General features: G+C 32.5%; 1 protein-coding gene and 2 long non-coding RNA genes across 14 annotated transcripts; 1 reads left to right on the top strand and 2 right to left on the bottom strand.

The window, feature by feature from the left end:
- Positions 1–1,648: 1,648 nt before the first annotated feature.
- si:dkeyp-44b5.2 lies at positions 1,649–7,371 on the bottom strand. Of its 2 annotated transcripts, none has more exons than XR_012402329.1 (3): positions 7,342–7,371; positions 5,711–5,810; positions 1,649–2,127 (listed from the first exon to the last, which is right to left on the bottom strand). It is a non-coding gene; the product is annotated as a si:dkeyp-44b5.2 (long non-coding RNA). The 2 variants fall into 2 exon arrangements; XR_224185.6 differs by having other exon boundaries at positions 5,711–5,830.
- Positions 5,765–23,109, top strand: LOC108183846 (uncharacterized). 7 transcript variants are annotated; one of them, XM_073947645.1, is made up of 18 exons: positions 6,324–6,429; positions 6,526–6,551; positions 8,153–8,189; positions 8,432–8,492; positions 11,724–11,936; positions 12,051–12,141; positions 12,586–12,728; positions 12,804–12,860; positions 13,209–13,283; positions 15,069–15,152; positions 15,270–15,314; positions 18,503–18,559; positions 18,646–18,723; positions 18,811–18,861; positions 19,930–19,977; positions 20,070–20,272; positions 20,611–20,762; positions 22,903–23,109. In XM_073947645.1, the coding sequence occupies exons 5-17, from the start codon at positions 11,744–11,746 to the stop codon at positions 20,719–20,721; spliced, it is 1,236 nt and encodes a 411-aa protein (XP_073803746.1). In that variant the 5' UTR covers positions 6,324–6,429; positions 6,526–6,551; positions 8,153–8,189; positions 8,432–8,492; positions 11,724–11,743; the 3' UTR covers positions 20,722–20,762; positions 22,903–23,109. The 7 variants fall into 7 exon arrangements, with proteins under 7 accessions (XP_073803748.1, XP_073803746.1, XP_073803749.1 ...); XM_073947647.1 differs by lacking the exons at positions 6,324–6,429; positions 6,526–6,551 and adding an exon at positions 5,765–5,843; XM_073947649.1 differs by lacking the exon at positions 8,153–8,189 and having other exon boundaries at positions 6,338–6,429.
- On the bottom strand, positions 9,090–22,309 carry LOC108183853 (uncharacterized). 5 transcript variants are annotated; one of them, XR_012402293.1, is made up of 10 exons: positions 22,258–22,309; positions 21,540–21,725; positions 20,597–20,728; positions 20,060–20,201; positions 18,626–18,715; positions 15,234–15,362; positions 15,087–15,140; positions 12,037–12,122; positions 11,750–11,923; positions 9,090–9,298 (listed from the first exon to the last, which is right to left on the bottom strand). It is a non-coding gene; the product is annotated as an uncharacterized lncRNA (long non-coding RNA). The 5 variants fall into 5 exon arrangements; XR_012402294.1 differs by lacking the exon at positions 21,540–21,725 and having other exon boundaries at positions 20,597–20,705; XR_012402295.1 differs by lacking the exon at positions 21,540–21,725 and having other exon boundaries at positions 20,060–20,246; positions 20,597–20,705.
- Positions 23,110–24,090: the final 981 nt, after the last annotated feature.

The raw sequence follows: 24,090 nt of genomic DNA on the forward strand, positions 1-24,090 counted from the left end.
ATAGAAACTGTAGAAATATGCTCTAAAATTATAAAAACTTGAAAAAATTATATAATTTTCATAAGAAAAAACGTACAGCACGTACATGCAAACACACACACAAACACATTTTGGACCACATCATGCACTTTTTATTTGTATTTTTTTTAGATTATATGATCCTTCAATAGGTTAAACAAAACGTATGCAAAAAATAAATAACAGCAGTAATCTTACCTGCTTTATTGGTCGACGTTTACTGTCTGTTATTTTGCTAAAAGCATAATATACTGTATATACATCATTTTTGGTTGCTGCTATTTTAAGTCCAATATACAAGCTTGATCATTTGAGTAACAGTTCGGTTTATATCGAGGGGGATCCAAGGCTGTGTGTCATTTAGATTTGACCCATGCCATGGATTGAACTGGTATATTATACCTAACCCTTTATATGTTTTGTTCAAAATGATTAAACCTCAAATAAACAAGCCAAAACCGACAATTCCAAAAATAAACCTTGATAATATTACTGATTTAAGGAAAAGCCTATGGAGGAAATGCACTCTACAAATGTTAATTTAATTTACACTGCCTCACGAAATTGAGACTAACTTATGGCAGTTTATACATTGTTGCAAATGAAAAGATAATTTAAATTATCATGGTAAAAAACATTTTAAAGTGTTATTATTTACAAGAGAAAAAAATAGGCTCTTATAAAAGGATCCACAACACTGATCAGTGAGCACATACAATTTATGAACATGTACAGATGTATTTGGTGTCTGTATTGTATGTAGAGATGTGCCAAAAAATTTTAAATGATGAACATGACTTACAACACTTATTTAATGAAGCTTTTAAAAGGAAAAATCCTCCATTTAAGATACACTTTATGTTCAGATAATTGTTCATTTAGAATCACTGTTGTAAAAGCTGACCGCAATGAATCAAACATAAACATTTAAAATTAAGCAGAACAGTTTGTATACGTTGCTGACTGAATTTTGGCTTTTCCCATGCCATAACAAAATAAAACATGTTATGCGATCATAAGGCAAATAACTACAATAGAGTCTTATGCAAATTCAAGGGACTTAATTTTAACTCAATAAGATCATTGACCAAAAAAGAAAATTTCCCTCATCATTTACTCAAACTCAAGTAGTTCTAAAGTTCTGTTTCTTTTTTCTGTTGAACAAAACTAAAATATTCTAAAGAATGTTGGAGAGAAAAAAAAACAGCCACTGACATCTATGGGAATAAATAATAATAATAATAATGTGTGTATATGTTCTGGTTTTATAAACATACTGTATTTACTCATCTGAATATAACTATATAATTCATTAATAAATATAATAGCAATAATCTTACATGTAACAATTTTAGTAATTATACTTTTTACAGTTTCTGTTATTATAATCTCAACAAAACTATAAATTATAAAGTATAGATTTTAGTAAAATGTAGTTATTAGAATTACTGTGCTCCATTCTCTTCTTAACATCACATAAGAGCACAACCATCAAATACATAGAAGAGAAACTGGTTCCACACAACTGTCCAAGCATCAGACAGGGAAAACCACAAACTGCTTGATTATTTGGTGCATTGTCTATGCACAGTTCAAGTTCAAAAAATAAATAATTCCAAAAAGGTTTCAATTTAAACAACCCCATTTACTTTATGTATAAAAGCTGCAGTTGATACAACTTTGACATGGTCAGACCTTAACTGCACTGTTGTTATGTCAATTGTTATAAGAATTGTGTGGTAAGGAAGATGCAGTAATTATGCATAACAGTCACATTCTAAAATTGCTTGACATTAGTTGAAATGGTGTTGAATAACTTGTTTTTTTTACAATACATAAAATAACATGGCATTTCATACAATTTCAGTTTAAAATGTATTGTTGGAAATTAAAATAAATGGCTGCAGCCTAAAACAATTAACCATTCATATGTTACTATTTTAAAAGGTATGGTGGTGGAAAGGCCATCACTCAAAAATTGACCAATAATTTCCAATGCAGATGCACCAAAGGGTTGGGGTGAGATGGTGGCATTTAATCCTTCCTTGAGTGAATCCTTATCTTGTGGTCAATGGAAGTTTGCAGAGACCCCCTAGTAGTCACTGGACCCTGATAAAAAGAGACACAAAAACTTTTATAGTTGGACTGTAATACAATATACAGCTGAAGTCATAATTATTACCCCCCTTTGAATTTTTTTTTCTTTTTAAAATATTTCCCAAATTTTGTTTAACAGAGCAATCATTTTTTACAGTATGTCTGATAATATTTTTTCTTTTGCAGAAAGTCTTATTTGTTTTATTTCGTCAAGAATAAAAGCAGTTTTTAATGTTTTTTAACAGCCATTTTAAGGTCAAAATTATTAGACCCCTTAAGCAATATTACCTTCTGATTATTTACAGAAAAAAACATTATTATACAATAACTTGCCTAATTACCCTAACCTGCCTAGTTAACCCTTTAAAAGTCACTTCAAGCTGTATAGAAGTGTCTTGAAAAGAATCTAGTTTAAAAAAAAAAATAATAATAATAATTAAAAAAAAAAAAAAAAAAAGTATTTTTGGCTGGATTTTCTCTTTTTTTTGGGGGGGGGGGTAGAAAAACGGATAAACTACTTAAATTCATTATACACATATAGGCGGTGCTGAAACAGCCAATTTCCTTTGACTCAACCAAATCTGACCTCCTGATGCCCCCTAAAAACGATAGTCCTCTGAGTACCAGCACCCAGACTTTTAATTATTATTTAATTATATATATATATATATATAACTAAGTTTACATATTCTATTGTTTGATCAGTTAGCAGGCTTACATTCATTGCGTATGCATAAATGTAATAAAAAATGTAAATTAACAGTATTATCAGACATTTGTCATTAAAATCATAGTTCATGTCTTTAAAATCATCATAGTTCGCTGACAAAAAATAAAAATAATATATGCCTATAGTTCACCGCCAAACTTGTTGCGGTGCACCTGATGCTGAGCATAGCCATTTCCCAGCAGCACCAGGTTTGCTTGATTGGTGAACTATAGGCATATATTATTTTTATTTTTTTTGTCAGCAAACTATGATCTTATTTTAATGACAAATGTCTGATAATACTGTTAATATATATATCATTAAAAGTATGGGTGCTGGTACTCAGAGGACTATCGTTTTGAGGGGATATCAGGTGCTCAGATTTGGTTGACCAATCAGAGGAAATTTCTGCAAGTTTCAGCACTGCCTATATGTATATAATGAATTTTAAAAGTAGTTTATCCGTTTTGCTACCGTTTGCCTTTTGTATTGAATAGATGTATTAAAAACATTAATGCCATAGCCCCTTAAAATAAAATTTCCACAAAAATCTAAGAAAACAAACACGAGAACTGCTGAAATCTGCTGCTGTTTGCCTTGTGTTGCCTAGAATTCAGTCTCCACTGTTTGCCCTTCGGGTCAAAAATGGGTTTGCTTTACTAAACTTCTAAATTAATGCAGTTAAATTAAATTCAAGTCTTCAAATTCAAGTCATTTACAACAACAATATCTTCATCATAAACTGTAAATGTCTAGGTTTTCCCTCATCAGTGTGTAGTATTTCATCAGTGTTTACTCGGTGGGCAACACCTTTTTGATTACAGTAAAGAGTGGATTTTTAATGCTAAAGGTACCTATGCAAGTGTGACAGTTTTTAGCAAGACAGTATTCATAAAAGTTAAAACAGGAGATTTGGTAACACTTTAAAATAACTACACAATTCAGTGAATCATTTATTAAACATTAGCAAATAGTTAATTCATTATTTGTTGTATAAACATCAACTCTACATTAGATGTTAGTATCAGTTAATAAATACAGCTACAATGCTGTTTTTTTACTTATAAGCACACGTATAATCTGCTTAATGATTTTGTTTTCATGCTATGTTAATGATTAATTTTTTATTACTAAATTAAGTATTGCATTATTTACAAACCAGTTATATAAAATAGTTGGTATAGCTGCATAATTAAACAATTAATAAACTTGTGTGTGTGTGTGGGTGTATGTATGCATGTATATATATATATATATATATATATATATATATATATATATATATATATATATATATATATATATATATATATATATATATACATACATACATATGTGTGTGTGTGTGCTCTATATGTGTGCTCTTATAAATAACAATTAAAGGCATTGTATCAAATAAACAATAAATCATTTCAATTTTATTTAAAAAATAAAATGACTAAAGTTTAAACTTTACTAATTATCAGGGGTGTCCAAATATAACATAAAAATGGGCAAAACAACAACAATATAATGATTTAACAATATATTATGATAGAACATGTGAATGTTATTTAGCGATGTTTCAACAGTACCATGATTTTATTTTAGTTAAGACTGCAATTTCATTTGATACAGCTTCATTTGTGCATCTTCAAATTAATAGAAATGAATAAGTAGTTTATTTTTTCCTAAGAATATAACTGAGCTTTTAATTGTTGTTTATAAGGGACTTACAAAGCATAAATAGTACATATAATGGTTCATAGTGTGCAGTTATAAAGTGTTACTGCAGACTCTTATTGTGTGTGTTGGGAGTGTTCGTGTGTCAGTAGGTTTTGTGGTGTGAAAATTGTTTTATAGCTGATGGGTCAAAATTACTCCGAAGTACAACCGTTCTACATAAATGTGTATAACCTTAATGAAAACAGAAAATGAATAATCTTTTTTTAATGTTAAGGTAATTTTAAAAATAGATTACGGAAAAAATATTGTTTAGGGTATTTTAGCTTTTTTGCTGTTAAAATGGTGTTAGTGTCATTTTTTACCCTTAAGTCAAAAGGAGGGTTAAAGCAAAGAAGAAAAAAAAGATGTTAATCATTTATTTTAGCAAAAGAAAAAAACTGTTTCTGACAAATTTAAGCGTTACATTTAAGACAGAATTATTAGTGTGTAAGAACAGCTGTTTGGTGCGTTTTTGTGCCAAGATGATGGAGCAACATTTTAAGAAGTGCTGTTGGCAAATATTGCAGAGCTTTGTTGCTTGGCTACTTTTCTGCTGAGAATGGGCATTTTTAGATAATTTTTTTATTTATTTAATGAAAGTTATTTTGTATAAATGTATATATGATGTGCAATCTATTTACCAGCGTAAAGCAAAGATAGGTTATTGGATACTTTTTACTTGTGTACATGTTTGAGGCCATCTCTTTTCTTTCACTTGAGTACAAAAGTATAATCAGTACTTCAAATTTTACCTGTCATTTTAAACATGAGTACTTGTGCTTAAGGATGCATGCACTTTAGTCATATCTGATATCAACTATGAGCATATTAACCTAGAAAATGGAGCCATATAAATTTTTGGTTCAGGGTTTTTACATTTGATTCAACAAAAAAGGCACCAAAGTTTTTTTGTTTTTTTACAGTTATCTTTCATCCTAACTTAGCTTATATTTACTTTAACGAATTCCAAATGTTACATATAAAACAAACAAAACCATAAATAAATAAATATCTTTTTATATAACTTTGCAGCTCTAGTTCAAGTAATGTTCATAAACTGTCACACAGTTTAAGTCTTATAATGAACATTGAATATGGCATTATGCAATGAGTTATAATGTTATACTAAATCACATATTGAAAAATAAGATTAACATTGTTGGCCAAAAAAAAAAAAAGTACCTGATGGAAGTGGAAGAAGAGACAAATAGATCTTTATAGAGAACGGTGGATTCCATACAAAGACTGGTTGCTGAGGAGTGTCTGGATCAAGGGACCACAGCTAAACATCAGAAGAGAATTCTGCATAAGACAGGTGAGAATTTTATTGTAAATAATTTTATTGTAAATTATTTTTATTGTAGAAAAATAAATAGAAAAATAAATAAAGTATCTAGTACATGACCTCTCAATAAAAAATCTGTCCATTAATTTAATGTAGGAATTTAGTACATTTCATGCATTTTCACAACATTGGGGGAATGGGGGAAACATATTATACTTGTGAAAAAACTCTTTCAAAAACACCTGAAAAAATTACAATACAATTAACAAGTAATATTTTTCCAGAGATTTGTGCCCCTAAAAAACAACAATTAGTAAATAAATTTACAACATATGACAACAGAACAAACCTTATGCCAGTGTGATAGAAAGTAATTATTAATAGTAAAAAATAAAATAATGAATATTGTTAAATAAAAATAATAAATATATATAAAATTAACTAATTAATTAATTTCTTACAATTATAGACAATGACATTTCCATTAACCCTGTCTGAGTGACACGTCGTGAGGCCATTACGTCACATGATCAACGGCTGTTTGTCAACAGATGACATTGCACCCTCAACGTTTGTTTTTTTTATAATAGGTTGATATTTAGCTCAAGAATTATCTGTAAATACAAAATTTGTACATATAACAATCCTGTTCATTCGTAGTTATCTGTTTGTTTACATATTAACTTTTTTGTTGTTGTTTATTCGGTTTTAGGCTTAAGGTTAATTTGTCCGTTGTTGGTAAGTACCGTTATTCCATTAAATAACGTCAGCCTTGCAACATCGTAAGATTATTTATTAATTTAACGTTATTTGTTAAGTATGTGCTATCCAGTTAAGGACTTTTTACCGTAAAACCATGATTTTTGGCGCACTGAATAAAAATACACGTTACCTAAAATACTTAAAATATGTTTCTATTAGCAAAAATAGGTAAATCTATGATAACCATGGCACAACTATATTAACACACTTTTATTAAATATTTGTGTACTTATTTATCTATAGTAAAGCAGGGTTAATAACCGAAAGGGTTGACTGACGTGGTCAGGCACGCGTAGGGCGGGAAAAGTTATGTCGTAGATTAGTTTGGTCAAACAGCATTTAGAATAGTAACACGTGACCTATGGTCTATGCTTCAGTGACCTGTATGAAATCGAACTGATAGGTTTAATAAGCACGAAACTGGTTAAACAGGCTTTATTAACATACTATAATCATCAGACTCACTCGATCCTGAAGGACTACTGTCCAGAGTTTGCACAACCTCCAAACGCAACCATAAATGTTAGTTATGCCTAATAAAGTATGTGCCGGATTCAAAATGGTATTAAAAGTTTTTTATGTGGAAAAACAGTGGTCAGCACCAAATATAGATGAAAACGGATTATAATCCGTGTTAACAGTGACCATTTTTATGAACTTTTCTCGCAATACCGAATTCCCTGCTCTAATGCTATCCCGTGACTAAAACCACATAAACTATAGGAAAATAACACCATGTCATGAAACACAAAGTAAATTGTTTTACCTGTAGAGCCGTGAACCTCGTGTTGGTTGTGGTCATCGTATCGTTGTCTTCTTCTAGACATTGCCGTTTTGCATACAGATTTATTTATAAGCGTATTACTGCCACAGTGCCACCTATTAATTAGGACCTCTTTCAAAATCGGGATCACTAACTACCATTTAGCCCACTAAATTCTATCATATAAACCTTAAAAATATCAATAAAGATTTAAATCTATTATCCTCTAGTTCTTTTCCAAAAACAAATAAATCTCCTTACAATTTTTGTCAAGTTCAGAAAACAGAAACAAATCTTTAAATAGTATATAACCCACTTCTTGTTTCTTCTTGTTACTTTTTTAAACTTTATAAAAACCACCCTCATTTCATAATCCATATTTACAGTAGCATTAGCAACAGTTTAAATAAAAAAAATCAGCATGGTTTTAAATCCATAACTCTCCATAGTCCACTGTTTTGAAACCCCTCAACTTAAACCATAGTCGAAGAAAAAAAAACCTCAAATAAATATATAAATAAAATAATCCTTAGCCCTTAGTTTTTTAGTTTCACCTTAATTTTTTTCCAAATTTGTTCTCCTGAGATTAAAGGACAATTCAATCAAAAATGAAAATTCACTCAACATTTACTCTCCCTCAAGGGGTTTCAAACTTTTATGATTTTCTTTCGTTTGATGAATAAAATATAAGACATTTTGAAAAAACCTGAAAACCTGTAACCATAGACTTCCATAGTAGAAAAACAAATACTATAGAAGTCAGTGGTTACAGGTTTCCAGCTTTCTTCAAACTATCTTCTTTTGTGTTCAACAGAGAAAAGACAGCCAAACAGGTTTGGAACAAGTGAATGGTGAGTAAATGGTGATAGAATTGTCATTCTTAGACGAACTGTCCCTGTAATTTTGGGTAGGATAAAAAATACATTCAAAGGAGTAGCAGAATATAGGCATTCTTATGGGTTTAGTTCTAGTTCAATTAAACAAACATTTTATAAAAAGGAGTAATCATACATTTATTAAGCTTTTTATACTGTTTCTAGGCATGACAATGACAAAACTGACGTTACCTGTTTTATCTTTTCCCTAATTACAGAGTTCTCTACAGTCAACTGACAACTACATAACACTTACACATTCTGTCCCTCAAAAATAAGGTACGTGTAATTATTGTGACAGAACTACTGGTCATCAAGAAAGTGGTTCTAAAATTTCAAATCTTGGAGACTCATAACACTGCACATTCTGGATGTCTCCCATCTAATATGCACCAATTAGTTTACCAAGCTTCAGTTTTATAAAGTTCAATTAAATGTAAGCGTACATGTAAGCAGTGTGATGTAAAGCAGGTCGCACACCAGAAGCGCCGCGACACAGCGCGCACATGACAGTTTAAAGCATCACACACTAGATGCGCACATTCGAATGATATTTAACATTAAACTAATCAGATGCCGCTTTGTGGCGAGGCTGAAAAATGAACTTCGTCCTGTGCCGTGGCGCCGCCGACTTGCAGCACCTGTGTGTGTATTCTGATCGAAACCTATGTTTAGAATTCTAAAATGCATGGCGCTGCGTGGCGCGCTGCGGAGCGGCGCTTCTGGTGTGTGACCTGCTTAAGGGTCTTAAAGTACTGAATTTCAAAACCAATGCAGGCTTAGCATGTTAGGGCAATGCATTGTGTGTGTGTGTGTGTGTATTACGGATTGTAAAAAAAACAATCTTACTGGACACAACAGGAGAAAAGCCAAAGCCAAGGTGGACAAACAGCTTTAATCAATGCATGTGTTATAAGCATCACTATTGAGGGAACAGTATGGTGGCATTGACAAGCAGCACTGTTGAAGACGGCACTGACTTCTTGGACTGTTTGTCCCATGTTAATGAGACTGAATGCAGTATCATCCTGGCAAGTGCTTCATAAACGAGTCAATCTGACTAGTTCAAGTCCCCTCAATGATGACTTTGACAAGATGGGAAACAGAAAAAAAAAAAAAAATTAACACATGCATCACTAAATGAATTACTCATAATCATTCACAATTACAATCCGAGTCTGCCAAAAAATACAAGGACAATATTAGGTAAAGTGCGTTCAAAAAGAATAGCCTTCTTTTTGCACATGAGTTCTCTTTGAACGCACAGGACCAGTAATATACTTTTGGTTCAATGGCATCCATTTCAAGGGTCCTCTATGACATGTACATTTTAAGGAAGATACAAATTTTAAGTTCCAGGTGAGCATTGATGGTCTTCCTCTCTACAAGAGTTCATTTGCTCAATGCTGGCTCAGTCTAGTAGAAGTTTAAAACTTGGTGCAGGGGGAACATGTGCCAATAGATTTATTGTGGGCTGAAGGTACTGTAAAACTAGCTCCCTGAATGAGTATCTCGAAGACCTAATCTCTGAAATCAAAGAGTTAAAAAAAATGGCTTTGAATTTGAATGACTAAAGTTAACATTCAAGTTTTCTCTATGATCTGGGATGCACCTGCACATGCTTTTCTAAAATGGCCAAGCAGGTTACCATGGGTGTGAAACCTGTATTCAGGATGGTGTGCACCTGGAGAACAGGATGGCATTCCTCAGAAATGTACCTAGAGTGAGTATGCCCATATACTCTGAAACTGGACCAGGCAAACCATTTGTCTATATTGGCAGAAAGGTTGCAAAGCTGCAAAACATAATTTCAGAAAAGCATGGCATTTACATGGTCTACACTACCTTCAGCAAACATTAACTCCTTTTTGACTATCCCCACGCTTCCATCCTCCACACTTGGCATCTACCTACTGATGTCATCTCAGGACCAATTCATCTCTGCAAGATTGAAAATATTGAAATGAAAGCTTTTTTTAGTCCCTTGCAGAAATTATTTTGTTTCAGTTTAACCTTTACACACATAGTATCTATCTATTTCCACATTTTTGTTTTTTCACATATACTGTATAGTGCGAGTATAATTATTGTGCAAGTTGATATTCTGATCATATTTTTTCCTAGAGCATTTTGAAAATTGTAAACCTTAATCACTACCTGGGCTTGATATTGACTTTTTTTGATCACCAGTCACTGTGGCTTGTAGTTTCCAAGGTTACTAGCCACTTGCCTTTTTCACTAGCCACAATTTTGTTGTTGGGAAAATATATTTTATATGCAGAAAATTGACTTGCAAGCAAAAGAAAGCAGGTGAAAAACAAACCATGTGTGATAATGAAATATTAATCATGTGCACACAGTTAACATTAGGCACATTAATAATCTGTTCAAACAATGGTTAAAGTGGCAATCACTGCTGCTTACAAATACCTGTTTTTAAATCTAAAGCTCTTGAAAGCAGAAGGACTGTGGATGCACGAGAATTACTTTTGTCCAGTCTATTTCAAATAGAATCCATCACACCAGTTTCATTTCCAAGGAGGATTGCTACATGCAAGGACACGGTAGTGCACAAGTATTTTAAACACTCGGCTCTCAAAAACATCTCTCAGTGAGTAAGAATAGCCTGTGTCTCACAGTGTGTATGATCAAGCTCTCATTTGGTATTTATCTGCTATCTTTTGTTTTGCATAAACACAGTTGTTTTTGTCAATCATGCTGCTTCTTGATTCTAAAATCTAATTTGCTGTTCCACTCATTACTGTGTATACCACTAATTTTGAAAAAAATAAATATATAAATTTTTTTTTATCACATTTGCATGCATATTGATAAACGGTAAAAAACTGAAATTATAATATTTAGTGATAAGCCAGCACTGGCCTGGTCAGGACACTGACAATCCTGTCTACTGTCCCAAAAACTGGACCATCCTTATTGTTGAACCCTGCTTTTAAGAAAACTAAGATTAAAAAATTATTTTCAACCAGCCAAAGTGGCTAGTGGAAATGGCAGTCTTTACCCGCCACAGCTGAAATCTACCTGCATTTGGTGGTTTGGCGAGTATTAATGTCAAGCCCTAATTACAACTATAACCAATATGTAATATTATATGAAGGCAGAAAGTGAAAATAGCTCGATTCAAATGATCCAAAATAGTTGTCATTACTTTATTTTGCAATTTCTAGTATTGCCTTCTTTTCACCGTCATTTAATAATTTTGCAACTTTTCAGTCCAAGTTATATTTTTATCAGTAAAACACCTGAATTTAAAGCATTTTTTACTTTGAGTGTTGTCAGAAAATTATATATCAATAATGAATGATGAATACAAAAGTAGTAGTGGTTCTTAAGATTGATGTGGTCTGGAATTGGTAATATGTGCTTGGGAAAAAATTTCTCAATATTAACTTGCATCATTATTTTGCATGAAATGTATTTTGTGTATTTGAATCATGCACATAAACAACCAAAATTTAATATGTGTCTTTCAACACTATGGGGCTCTAGGTTCTTGCAGCTTAAAAAAAATGTACCTGATAGTGGAGTTCATTCACGAAGGGAGTACCGGACCTGTCGCAAAGTCTTGGTACTCAGAGGGTCACTCGTGGTGGCCTCCATACAAGGAGATAGACAGGGTGTTGAAGAGTGTCCGGTTGATGGAGGCACCACAACCAGATAAAGGTTGGACCAAGCATCAGGCCAGAATTCTACACGAGTCAGGTACACAGAAGTACATTGTAAATAAACAATATTAAACAAAGGATAAATTCAATAATATATGACATTCCATAGACTATTGCATTCATGAATTGTTACATACTTTATTTCTTTCAGCATCTTTTGACAAGATTTCAAAGAAATGGAAACAGGCATGCTACACATCTGACATCTCGGAATCTGAAATGCCTGCAAAAAGAATTCCGAAGTAAGTTGTCAAAACACACATTTTACTTTTAACAACAATATTCAGTCTTCTGAAGCTAAACAAAGTTCATGTGAGTAACAAAGGTAAATATATTTAATTATAATATCAAATTCAGCCGTAGTTTTTACATCTCAATCACACTTATCAGGTAAATCAGGTATATTTAGTTTTAAATGTATCATCAACTGTTTGTTTGCATTTTTTGCAACACGCAAATACACAATTATGCCAGATTTAAACAAGCAAAAGGTTTTGTTATTTTTACTATTATATTTTGGCCATTTCCTAACTTTCCTAAGAATGATGGAAAGAAAACTTTTACTAGAAAAATTATATTGAACTTATTTTTAAGTTTGTGTTTTTTTCTTCTTACATTTAAAAAACAAGACATTGTTATAATCCAATCATGCTTTGTATAATTAACTACCCTGATTGTGCTCATAGAAAGAAAATATACACATCAGATGATGAGCCTTGCGATACTCCCCACAAAAAAAAGAAACTAAATAAAGAAAAAAGTCTACCAACACCAAGGGTCCCACCTGCACCAAAAGCTCCAACACCCCCAAGACATATCAGGGCAAAAGGTAAAAATACACCACTTATATTACTGCCAGTCAAAAGTGTATGTATGATCACTGAGCAGTTTTTTTCTTTTTCAGGTCCCCTTGTACGACCTCAGCTAACATCATGTAAAACAATTAACAGTTTTTGCAATTGTAAGTTTTAATTAGTAAAACAGATATTTGATGTTTTAAGTACTTTGTGATATGCTCAAGAATGTTCCTTAATCACAGTAAATTAAATGTAATGCACAAGCTCTTGTGACATGTTGCTTTACCATAATTTTTTCAGCTGAATCCAGTAATATTGTTCTTTTAACATTTTGCAAAAAACTACTGTTATTACATTCATAAATTGAGTATTACATTTTAAGAGGCACAAATAACTTTTAATTGCTAATTAGAAGCAACAGCACTCTCAAGCTATAAAGATCTGTGCAGTACAATGTAATTTTTGTTTGTGAGACAGATATAACATCTGTTTCATCTGTAATGTTTCAACAGCATTTGTCCGCGACCAACAAAAAGCTACAGAAAAGCAACAGCAGGCCTGTTTTGAAACTCCCTCCACTAGTCAAGGTAACTCGCTTTACATGAATACTGTAACTACAAACTGTAAAAGCTGTAACTTCACAGCATCCATGACTCAAAAGGCTGACTCAATGACAGGCTGGTTCATGATTCTGATTGCTGAATAGACAACACTCACCTACAGTTTGTGCACAAATATAAATAAATGTAATATTCCGATCCTATTTTTAATAGAAGTACATTGTACCTCTATATATATATATATATATATATATATATATATATATATATATATATATATATATATATATATATATTTAGTTGAAGCAAAAGTGACTTGAATATATATACAGTTGAAGTCAGAATTATTAGCCCCCCTGAATTATTAGCCCCCCAGTTTATTTTTCCCCCAATTTCTGTTTAACAGAGAGCAGATTTTTAAAACATATTTCTAAACATAATAGTTTTAATGACTCATCTTTAATAATTGATTTATTTTATCTTTACCATGATGACAGTAAATAATATTTGACTAGATATTTTTCAAGATACTTCTATACAGCTTAAAGAGACATTTAAAGGCTTAACTAGGTTAATTAGGTTAACTAGTCAGGTTAGGTTAATTAGGCAAGTTATTGTACAATGATGGTTTATTTTGTAGACTATCAGAAAAAAATAAAGCTTAAAGGGGCTAATAATTTTTACCTTAAAATGGGTTTAAATAATTAAAAACTGATTTTATTCTAGCTGAAATAAAACAAATATATAGACATAAAAATATTATCAGACATACAGTGAAAATTTCTTTGCTCTGTTAAACATCATTTGAAAAATATATATAAAAAAAGAAAAACTAATTCAAAGGGGGGCTAATAATTCTGACTTCAACTGTATATTATATGGCTAGGAGAAAGTGCAACACAAGCTAATTTTTAAATTGAGTCCACTGGACAAAAAATGCTCATAGGGGAAACTGACATTATTTAAACATAAAGAGTCACAATCAACTGGCCGAGAAGAAAATAATATTATAAAATAGGTTTTCAGTAATTAAGGTGAATAGTTTAGGAAACCCAGTTTGCCAGAGCCAAAACAAGTACAATGTGTCAGATTCTGTGTCAAGAATAACACAATTTGACTCAATGTATCGATTGTACCCACTTAAGAATCACACGCAGAAATGTTGTAAAATGCCCAGAGACTTTTATAGGCATAGGTTGAAAGGACAAGCACCACTCCCTTTGTATTGGTTTAAAGAATTTATCTTCCAGAAGTTTTCAGTGTTCATTTCAAAATTAATTTCCTATACTGAAAGATTCATCCGGTTCATCATTGAAAGAGTTTGAAAGCATCAGGAACCCTTTAGTCACTGACAAGTACAATGTGTCAGCTTCTGTGTCAAAGAATGACACAATGGGATACAATGTCTCAAAATGTACCCACTCAAAAATAACCACAAGCTGAAATACTGAAATACACGGAGAACTTCATAGGCATAGGTTGAGAACTGGTCTAGAAGGACAGGACCACTTCCTCTTGTAACTGTTAAAAGATATTATCTTTCAGAATCTTGCAGTAAGTCATCAGAGTTTAAATCCTTCTCCTATCCTTAAATTTTCATTGTTACTAGCAGTTAAAACCATGACTCCCTTATCACAGTCAATATAACCAGATATCGACTTTCATAATAATTGTGCACAAATTGTATGTTTCATGATCTGCTTATTCTGCCAAAAGTTGAAAGCCTCTTTAAAGACTGAATCTTCTCTGAACCAGGTATTACAATTAAAAATGTCAAATAACATTTCATAATTGCAAAGAAAATAATTGCAGTTTCAGCTCCAGACGTACCTGTGAGGTTCTGCCAGGAAGTGGAGCACCAAGACACTTGGGATAAACCCCAACCTGAAAATCAAGGTAAAAAACAAAATAAATAATAACAGATTCATTGGTATTTGAAATAAGAACTGAAATAAGAAAATTGCTCCACATACTCACACTAGGTAACTCAACATTTTCTGTACAATCCAACAGAGGACACATTTTCTGTGCTGCGGCCTTTACAAGACAGAGCACCACGTAAGTTGTATGTCTCACTTCAGGTAATTACGGTCACATTTCATTTAGCTGTATTGTAAAAAAGAAAATGTTTGATTAAACAAGGCTGTAAAGCTAAGACTAAAATACAAAAAAGAGAACACAATTCATCTACAACAGTAGAAAGCTCAATAAAGACAGAGCTTCTCATATGCAGATCACCAATGCGATACCTGCCCATATTGAAATCTGTTGCATTTAAATTTATGCAAATTACATATATGCCATGCAAGTTCCTATTTGGATTTTACAAATAAAATATATTTTATTTATGCAATATACATTTTGAAATATTGCAAAAATGGCTGTGCTGCTTACAAATATTATCTTTCAACGATTGGAATAATATGTACAGATATGTTCACACACACGCACGCACACAGACACACAGACACACACACACACACACACACACACACAAACACACTCTGCTCAGCACATATGAGTACACCTCCTTTTGAATTGGAATATTGTCATCTATTTTTCAGTAAACAGAGATAATATTTTTGTTCATTTAAATAAAAGATGTTTATTAAACAGTTATGTGCACTAAAATACAAGTTTGGCCACATAACATCTTTAGGAATAAAAAAACAATTTAAATTTAAATTCAAATGAGTATTTGCACAAAAAAGTAAACTACAATTTTTTAAATTTATAATAATAATAATAAATGTAATATTATTTTAAGTTTCTCTTGATTTTTTCCTGTATTTTAGAGTTTTTTTGTATATATTTTTGAACCGTAATATAAATTTATTTAGCTAAATTATTTTGACTTTAGACTTTAGCTAACAGAGTTCAGATTCGATGTTTTGAAGTCTGTGTTTGAAATCACACTTTGTGCCCTTGTTCACTATTTCATACACTAGTTAACTAATATAGTTCACCTGACAGTTTTAATGAACACTAATGAGTGAATTCAGACACTGATGAACACCTGCTGTTAATAATTACAATTACTGAAGAAAATAAACAAGAAACACAAACAGTGACTTGAGTTACAACATTAAATAAAATCAAATAAAATAGCTTCAGTCTCAGCAGAGGATCATTAAACAACTCTACAAACAACAGCAGACACACTTATTACTGACTGATTTGACTTCCATACTATTCTCATTGAGATCCAACAGAAATTAAGGTGTTTTTTGTGTCACCGTAATGGAGTGAGGGGCTGATTTAGTTGGGTTCTTCACCCTTGAACTCATTTAATAAAACTTTCCAACTGCTGTAATACAGAGTTTATAAAACGTTTGTACTATAGCAATAAAGTTAGAAAGTCAATAAATAGAGAAATCTATTTGTCTGAAATTAGTTCTGATAAATGTTTTGGTATATATCTGGATGAAGGGCTTCATGCAATAGATTTTATGCTTAGTTGCAGGTATTAATTTAATTAATGAGAAGTGGAAACAGAAAAGATACCTCTGTAATTACTTAACAGTTAAGAAATAACATACAAAAACAGTTCAGTTATGATGAATACACACTCAGACCTCATGAATCTGACTTTGTATCTCAACAATGGTAACATCTCAAATGTTTCATGCTGCAATGCATGCTGGGAGTGGCACGGTACAAATATCCCAGCATGCATTGCGGTATAAATAAATGTTGTATAATGGTCTAACAGTTTTCTTTATTTGTGTTTGATTCTGCTGTTGTTTATGTTTAGACTTTCAGTTGCCTGTTTGTGAGTTAAACTGTTAATTTTGTTAGTTGTCACCATTATTGAGGTTCATACGCTGATTATTGATGTCTCTTTGAGTGCGATTGACACCATAGAGCAGTGTTATTGTCCAAGATATTCTTAAAAACTTTCAGAAATCATTGCCATATAATGTAAAACAATAGATTTCACATTGAATAGAAGCAGTAAATTTTATTATACTAAATGAGAACAGACTCTGCCATTTAATAGCAACATGAACATCACCAGATCTTATTTAGGTTTTTGGCTGGCTTGCCTCAACAAAGGAGCTTTTTAAACAAAGTTCTTAACAATTGCAGCAGCCACGATATATAAATGTTAAAAATGACAGGGCTAAGAGCCCAACTAAAGCAAACTCTGTTCTCCATGATGGTGACGTAAAACTTTCACTTTTTCTCAAGAAGAACTTTAGTAGATGTTATACAAAAATACATGTATTAAGTAATAAGTGTAGCTGGTGATGATGTTTGTAGAGTTGTTTAATCATCCGCTGATCATTTAAATTATTTAATCATTTGTTGTTCTTCAGGTTATTTCATTATAAAGCTGTGACTAAAGTTTTGTATGTTCTGTTCTTGTTTTCTCCCTTCAGTATTTCTTCATTTGTTCATTGTTAATCCTCAATTATCATTTAATTAGCCATTTAATTAATGAATTTACTTCAGCTTTGCTACATGTTTTTTGAACACTCAGTAGTGTGGACACTTCAATTAAAACTGAAGTATATGCTCTGGGGTTTAAAGGGTTAAAGGTGTGAGAGGTAAAAACACAGTGTAAAAATGTATTTTAACAGTAATATACTGTTCATTTACACAACGGAAGTAGACTGTAAAAAAACAGTATATTGCTGGCAACCACAGCTGCCAGTAGATTACTGTTAAATCAAGGAAAAAACAGTATTTTACTGTAAAACCTGAAGCTAATTTCTTCTGTCTGTCACCGTTGTGGAGGAGAGTAGAGCCAGTGTATGAGTTAAAGATGAACAATGAACTGCTGATGTTATTCTGCATGTTTCTCTATTTAAAGATAGCGGCTGTTTAGTGGCTGATGCAGTCAGAATCTCTCTGGTGATTCCAGATTTACATGTATGTGTGCTGTTGTGAAAAATAAGACATTAGAGTTAAAGCGAACTTTTCTAGTTAACTAAAATAAGTTATCATTATAAGTATGCTTCTAAGCATATATAGCACATTACTTCATAAACTCATTCAGCAGTTGACCAAGTTGAGGCAGTTGCTTTCAGTGAGCAAAATGAGTTCACTTGAGTATTGTGTAAATCAATGTAGTCCATGTATTTTTACAGCAACATACTGTAAAATAACAGTACATTGCTGGCAACTGCAGCTGCCAGTATTTTACTGTTTTTTAACGGGACAATTTTTAACAGTGTAAACACATTTATTGTAATTTTTTGCAACCTTTTTATACTTTTGTTTGTTTGTTTTTTATTATTTAGACAACACATACTCTGTCCAAGATCCAAAGCCATCAGCAGATCAAAGAAAAATGCAGAGTAAGTGTAAAAAATAAATAAATTATATACATTTTATGTAGTGTCATAGTAGCAAATGCAACTTACCAACTTGACCTTTTTCTCAGCACCAGTTTTTCCAATAAGCATGTCCCATGTAAATGAGCAAGAAGATGCTTGGGGGGACCACCCATCGAGCTATCGAGGTGCGAGAACATTCAAAAAAACATACACAGCAAATTAGTTTCTAATTATTAACATGGTAATGTTACATTGTCTGTACAATCACACAGAAGACACAACTTCTGAGCTGAGACCTTCAAGTACCCAGACAAGAGCGAAGAGTAAGTCATTTGTTTTTTTAATTGACAGTTACTTCTTATGAATTATTATTATTATTATGTTTTTTATACAGTATTTGTAGTTGTATTTATATACTGCTAACCAACATCTATTAATGTAGTTAAATCTTAACAAATTAATTAAATTTCTTGCAAATTAATTAACAATTTGCTAATGCTAAATGCATGATTCAGTGTGCAGTTGTTACGAAGTGTTACCCAAACTTTCTTCCTTCTTGCTGAACACAAATTAAGATATTTTGAAGAAAGTTGGAAACCTGTAACCATTTACTTCCATAGCATTTTCCTACTATAGAAGTCAATAATCACTGGCTTTTAGCTTTCTTCACAATACCTTCCTTGTGTTTAGCAGAACAAAAAAAAAACTCAAATGTTTATAACCACTTAATGGTGTGTAAACGTAAGTAAATGTACATCCTTTTAATTTATTTGTAAACATATTAATCAACACTGAATATGAAACTTGTTCAAAGCAACTAATCAATGAGCTTTTCCAATTTTCTGTGAAAATTTTCCATGGTTAATAAGCTGTTCGCAAAACATTATCTAATTATTTCCTTGTAACCTAATAAATACAACACTATACAACAACAAAAAACACTTCGTTAATTATAGTGACAGTAAAAAAACTCACTGTATTCAGAATATTAATGTATTAGAGTACAATATATAATTTATCATTACCTATAAATTAATGGTTTGAAAATTAATTTAAAGTGTTTTGTTAATTTATGCTTTCAATAACTTTGGGGAACTAACGATTTCGTATGCACAGAAAAATTCACATATAAACTATTTTACGTAAAAGCACAGACCAAGAGGGGGTTGGCTGCTGTCTGCTTTTTAAAATTCAGTTTTATTTCCTCTTAATTCAGTTTTGCTATTTTGCTTTTCTGAATTCTGTGAATAGTTTAAGTCATTTTAGCCATAGAAAAACAATGTGTAATCAGACGGATATAGTTTTTTTTTTATCGTTTAAGGTTTCAAGCATATTATTACAATATCCTCATAACATTTTTGTGAATCGTTCAAAAGTGATTTTGCTTGCAGATGCTTCTGGTATCAGCCGATGGAGCTGCATCTCCAGTCAATGCACACGTGAGTAAAATTTAAGTGCTAAGAATAATAATAATAATTAAAAAATATTTACGTATAGTTGAATAGAGATTAACCCACTTACTGTGTTGCAGCTGTGGAGAGGGCAATTTTGGAGAAGCTTAATGAGCTGGACATGAAGATTACCCATCTAACTTCAGTGGTCCAGTCCCTTGCCCCTCGGTCAAGTGGTCAAATGGTGGTGGACACTGAGGATGACACCTTTCCTATTGAAACAATGGAGGACCTTGAACAACTGGAAAGGCAATTAGCTGAAAAACCAATGATGGAGAAGATGGTACGAATATTTAAGATTTAAAGGTTTTACAGCTGTTGTTAAGTAAATCTTTATTATATGGCCAGTTTCACAGACAACACTTAAGGCTAGTCCCAAACTAAAAATGTATGTGTGAGCTGTGTGATGCCTTACAATATCTCATTGCCATTATTTTGTTACCAGATGCACGCTAGTATTGTGCTTATATTTTCTTTCACATGGATTTTTATAAAAGTAGTTTTATATCTAACATTAACTAAGACTTATAGTCCAGACTTAAGCTCATCCTTGTCTGTAAAACTGGGCCATAGTCCTTGCACTTTGTCTGTAAATATTTAATATTACCTTTTATTTTTAAGATGAAGAGGTTATCCATCAGAGGAGGACAAACTCTGAAAAAAACCATTTGGCGTGTAGCCTCCAAAGTGTTTGGTCCAGTGGCCAAACAGCTCAACTGGAAGAGGAGATAAAAGAGGCCTAAAAAACACAAATATTGGGACACTTGTGATAGGTATGTTCAATTGTCTTGCAATGAACGGTTTAGATAATACCTATAAGACAGAACTGCCAGTATATCTCTATAGCATGATTACCTTGTACACACATAATATGGTTATCAGTGTGCTATAAGCTTACGAGCTAGCATATGCTGTTCATATATTGTAAAATGATATTTAATACACAAGAGTGTTTTAGAAATAAAATTTAGATCATTATTTTAAGTGGAGAATTGTTCATTCTTGTATATTAGGGCAAGGAGATTAAACCTTAAATCAAAACCTTGATTGATTGAACACTTTACCTCCTTTTGAAATATTGAATCATTATATTATTTTCCAAGTAATTTTTTGTACTTAATCAATTTCCATTTATTCATTTACTAAACATTTCAGTTTTAGTGTTAAAAGAAAGTTTCCCTAAAAAAATATTTCCATGTCAAAAGTGGAAAATGACAAGTATCTTTAACAAGCATAACTTGTGTCTGGAAAATAGTAAATAATAAAGCAATGTGAAAAAGTACATAATGTGAACATTGCTGTTCACAATAATATTTTAAGTGCGTGTGTGTGCATGCTTCTCTTTACGAAAAGACAGCTTACATTGTATGTTCATTCATTCATTTTCTTTTTGGCTCAGCCCCTTTATTATTTCGGGGTCGCCACAGCAGAATGAACCGCCAACTTATCCAGCATTCGTTTTACGCAGCGGATGCCATTCCAGCTGCAACCCATCACTGGGAAACATACACACACACACTCATACACTATGGACCATTTTTTTAGCTTACCCAATTCACCCATACCTCGTCTTTGGACTTTGGAAATCGGAGCACCCGTAGGAAACCCAAGCGAACACGGGAAGAAATTGAAAACTCCACACAGAAATGCCAACTGACCCAGCCGAGGCTCGAACCAGCGACCTTCTTGCTGTGAGGCGATAGTGCTGATTACTGCACCTACCTTGTATGTGATAACTAGAAATAATAAAAACAAAACCTCAGTCGATTTGATTATGAATATACGCTAAAAAAAGTGAGTTATGCTTCACAAATTATAGGTCATATAATCAAAAAGAAAATCTGTCATGCCTCTGATTATTAATCACATTGCCTGCATTCGCTTGAGCTTTGCTGAAGCACATGTGGACAGTACATGCATTAAATCGCCACGTGGGGATATATGTCGGTTATGGATTTAGGTTTCGATTTTCGAATAATCTCCCAGCACTACAGTATAATGCATATGTACACTTTTACAGTATTCATTATTTAGCAGTCAATTTGTCGTATGATATTAATCTAATAAATTTAAAGAACAAATTTTCCCGAAATTTAAGTTAGCCCTAATCACCTTGAACTGCTGCTTGGTCAGTTGTCATCACAACGTGTTTAAACATAGCTTTATTCGTCTAAATAAAGTTATTACCTTGTTAAATTTACTACAAACAAAGTGGAATAAATATTTTACTGACCACACATATCAATAACAATGAATCAGACTGCTTACCTCAGTATTCCCGCGTGGACTGGTGTCTTCTACGTGCTGAGTGTGATGCTTTGAGGAAACATGCGCAATAGTGATGAAGTTTCGAACACAAAAGAGTCGATTCCTCGAATTTGACCACGTTGTCCAAGTGCATACTAATGCAAGTACACTTGTTTTTGTTGTTGTTATTTTTTCTTTATTCATTTTATGGCGGATTTAAGCTTTTGCACCTCTCGTTTCTATTTGACATCAATTTTTCAATAGCTTAATTTATTTGAGAGTAACATTTTAAAGAATATGATATTGATTACATGAGGACGGTGCATGATCGAATAGTAAAAATATTTCCAATCTAAGCCGTATTTCAACAACAAATGAACAGCAATCAAATAAAGGTAGGCTAAACTGATTTAAAAATGGTGTTAACGATCATTATCTAAAATAGACGATATGCCATAGCTAAACGAATTTCAAACAATCATATTATTTCTTCCACTCTATTATTATTATTATTATTATTATTATGTAGTCAAATGCAATAATTAACATGGTGTGTATTAATTTTGGTCAGATAAAAATAAAAGGCTCACAATAAAATAAAACACCCCCTGAGCCTTCTTAAAACCGCCTTATTTTATTTTCTTTATTTTTATTCTTTTTAAACAGGTGCAGCTATGAGGAACCCCGTGCTTCCGTCTCCAACAGAGGCAGAAGCAGAAAAATATTTGAAAGACTTTCTCCGCTTGGCCCCAGGAAGAATGGCCTCTTGAGCCAGTTGTTTTTATTTATTTATTTATTTGCTGCTATTTGGTTTTGTTTGCTTCAAAAAATATGAATTCTAATCAATTATAATATAATAAAATTCTACAAATAATTCTTCAGCCGTTGAGTTTTTCATTTTGAGTGGATATACTTGAGCTTATTATATATGTGAAGACGGATGTATAATCAGAGTACCTGTAACTGTTATTTATAGCAAAATGAATGAAGGAAATGTCTAAATAAACAAATAAAAAACGACGTCTATGCTACATAAATAAGATGTCTCACAGACCTAACATTCTAAAAATGAACATCTGTAATGCATCGCATAGACGTTGTTTGAATGTATGACAAGGACGTCTATGCGACGTTTTCCAGATGAGCAAACGCCCTGAATAAGACGTCTCCCAGATGAAAACGCGGATGTCCAGCAGACGTCTCTGCGACGCATGTGTGCTATCTGGGTACATGTTTTAGTTCTTCTAACTAGTCATGACTTATATATAGTTTTTCTCTGCGTTTGGACACTTTATCCTGTTAAAAATTAACAAAGCAATAAAAATGTAAAATGAATAAAACAATGAACAGAAAGAAAATAACTTCTCTTCTTCTTATATGAGAGTAATTAACAAAAAGAAATCAGATACGTCAGAGCAAGAAACAACAGCCACAAATTAGCTGATTAAAACTAGTACTCCATTTCTTATACATAGCCCAGATAGCAAAATACACTCGGGCCAGTTCCGGCTAGATTGTCGCCTGCCGGAGACTAACCCCTCGGCCCAACTTCGGCTGCCGGACTCGGGCCGGATGCCTGTGGACTCACTGCCCGATTCCGGCCCGAATCAAGCGGGCCAGATGCGGCGGCCGTAAGCGAGCCGATGCTGCGCATCCGCGCCGGAATCGGCGCGAGGGTAATGTGCGCTGCGGCCCAGAGCTGGCGCGATTCCGTATTTATACACCTTATAAAACCTTTTGGTATTACATTGGTACTTGATATATGGTATTACAACCATTTGAATTTATATAACAGCAAACACAGACTATAATGTAAACACAAAGTGTAAGCACTGCGTTTAACCTTTGAATAAA

Source organism: Danio rerio, chromosome 4 (assembly GCF_049306965.1).
Source record: "Danio rerio strain Tuebingen ecotype United States chromosome 4, GRCz12tu, whole genome shotgun sequence".
NCBI classification, from domain to species: Eukaryota; Metazoa; Chordata; class Actinopteri; order Cypriniformes; family Danionidae; genus Danio; species Danio rerio.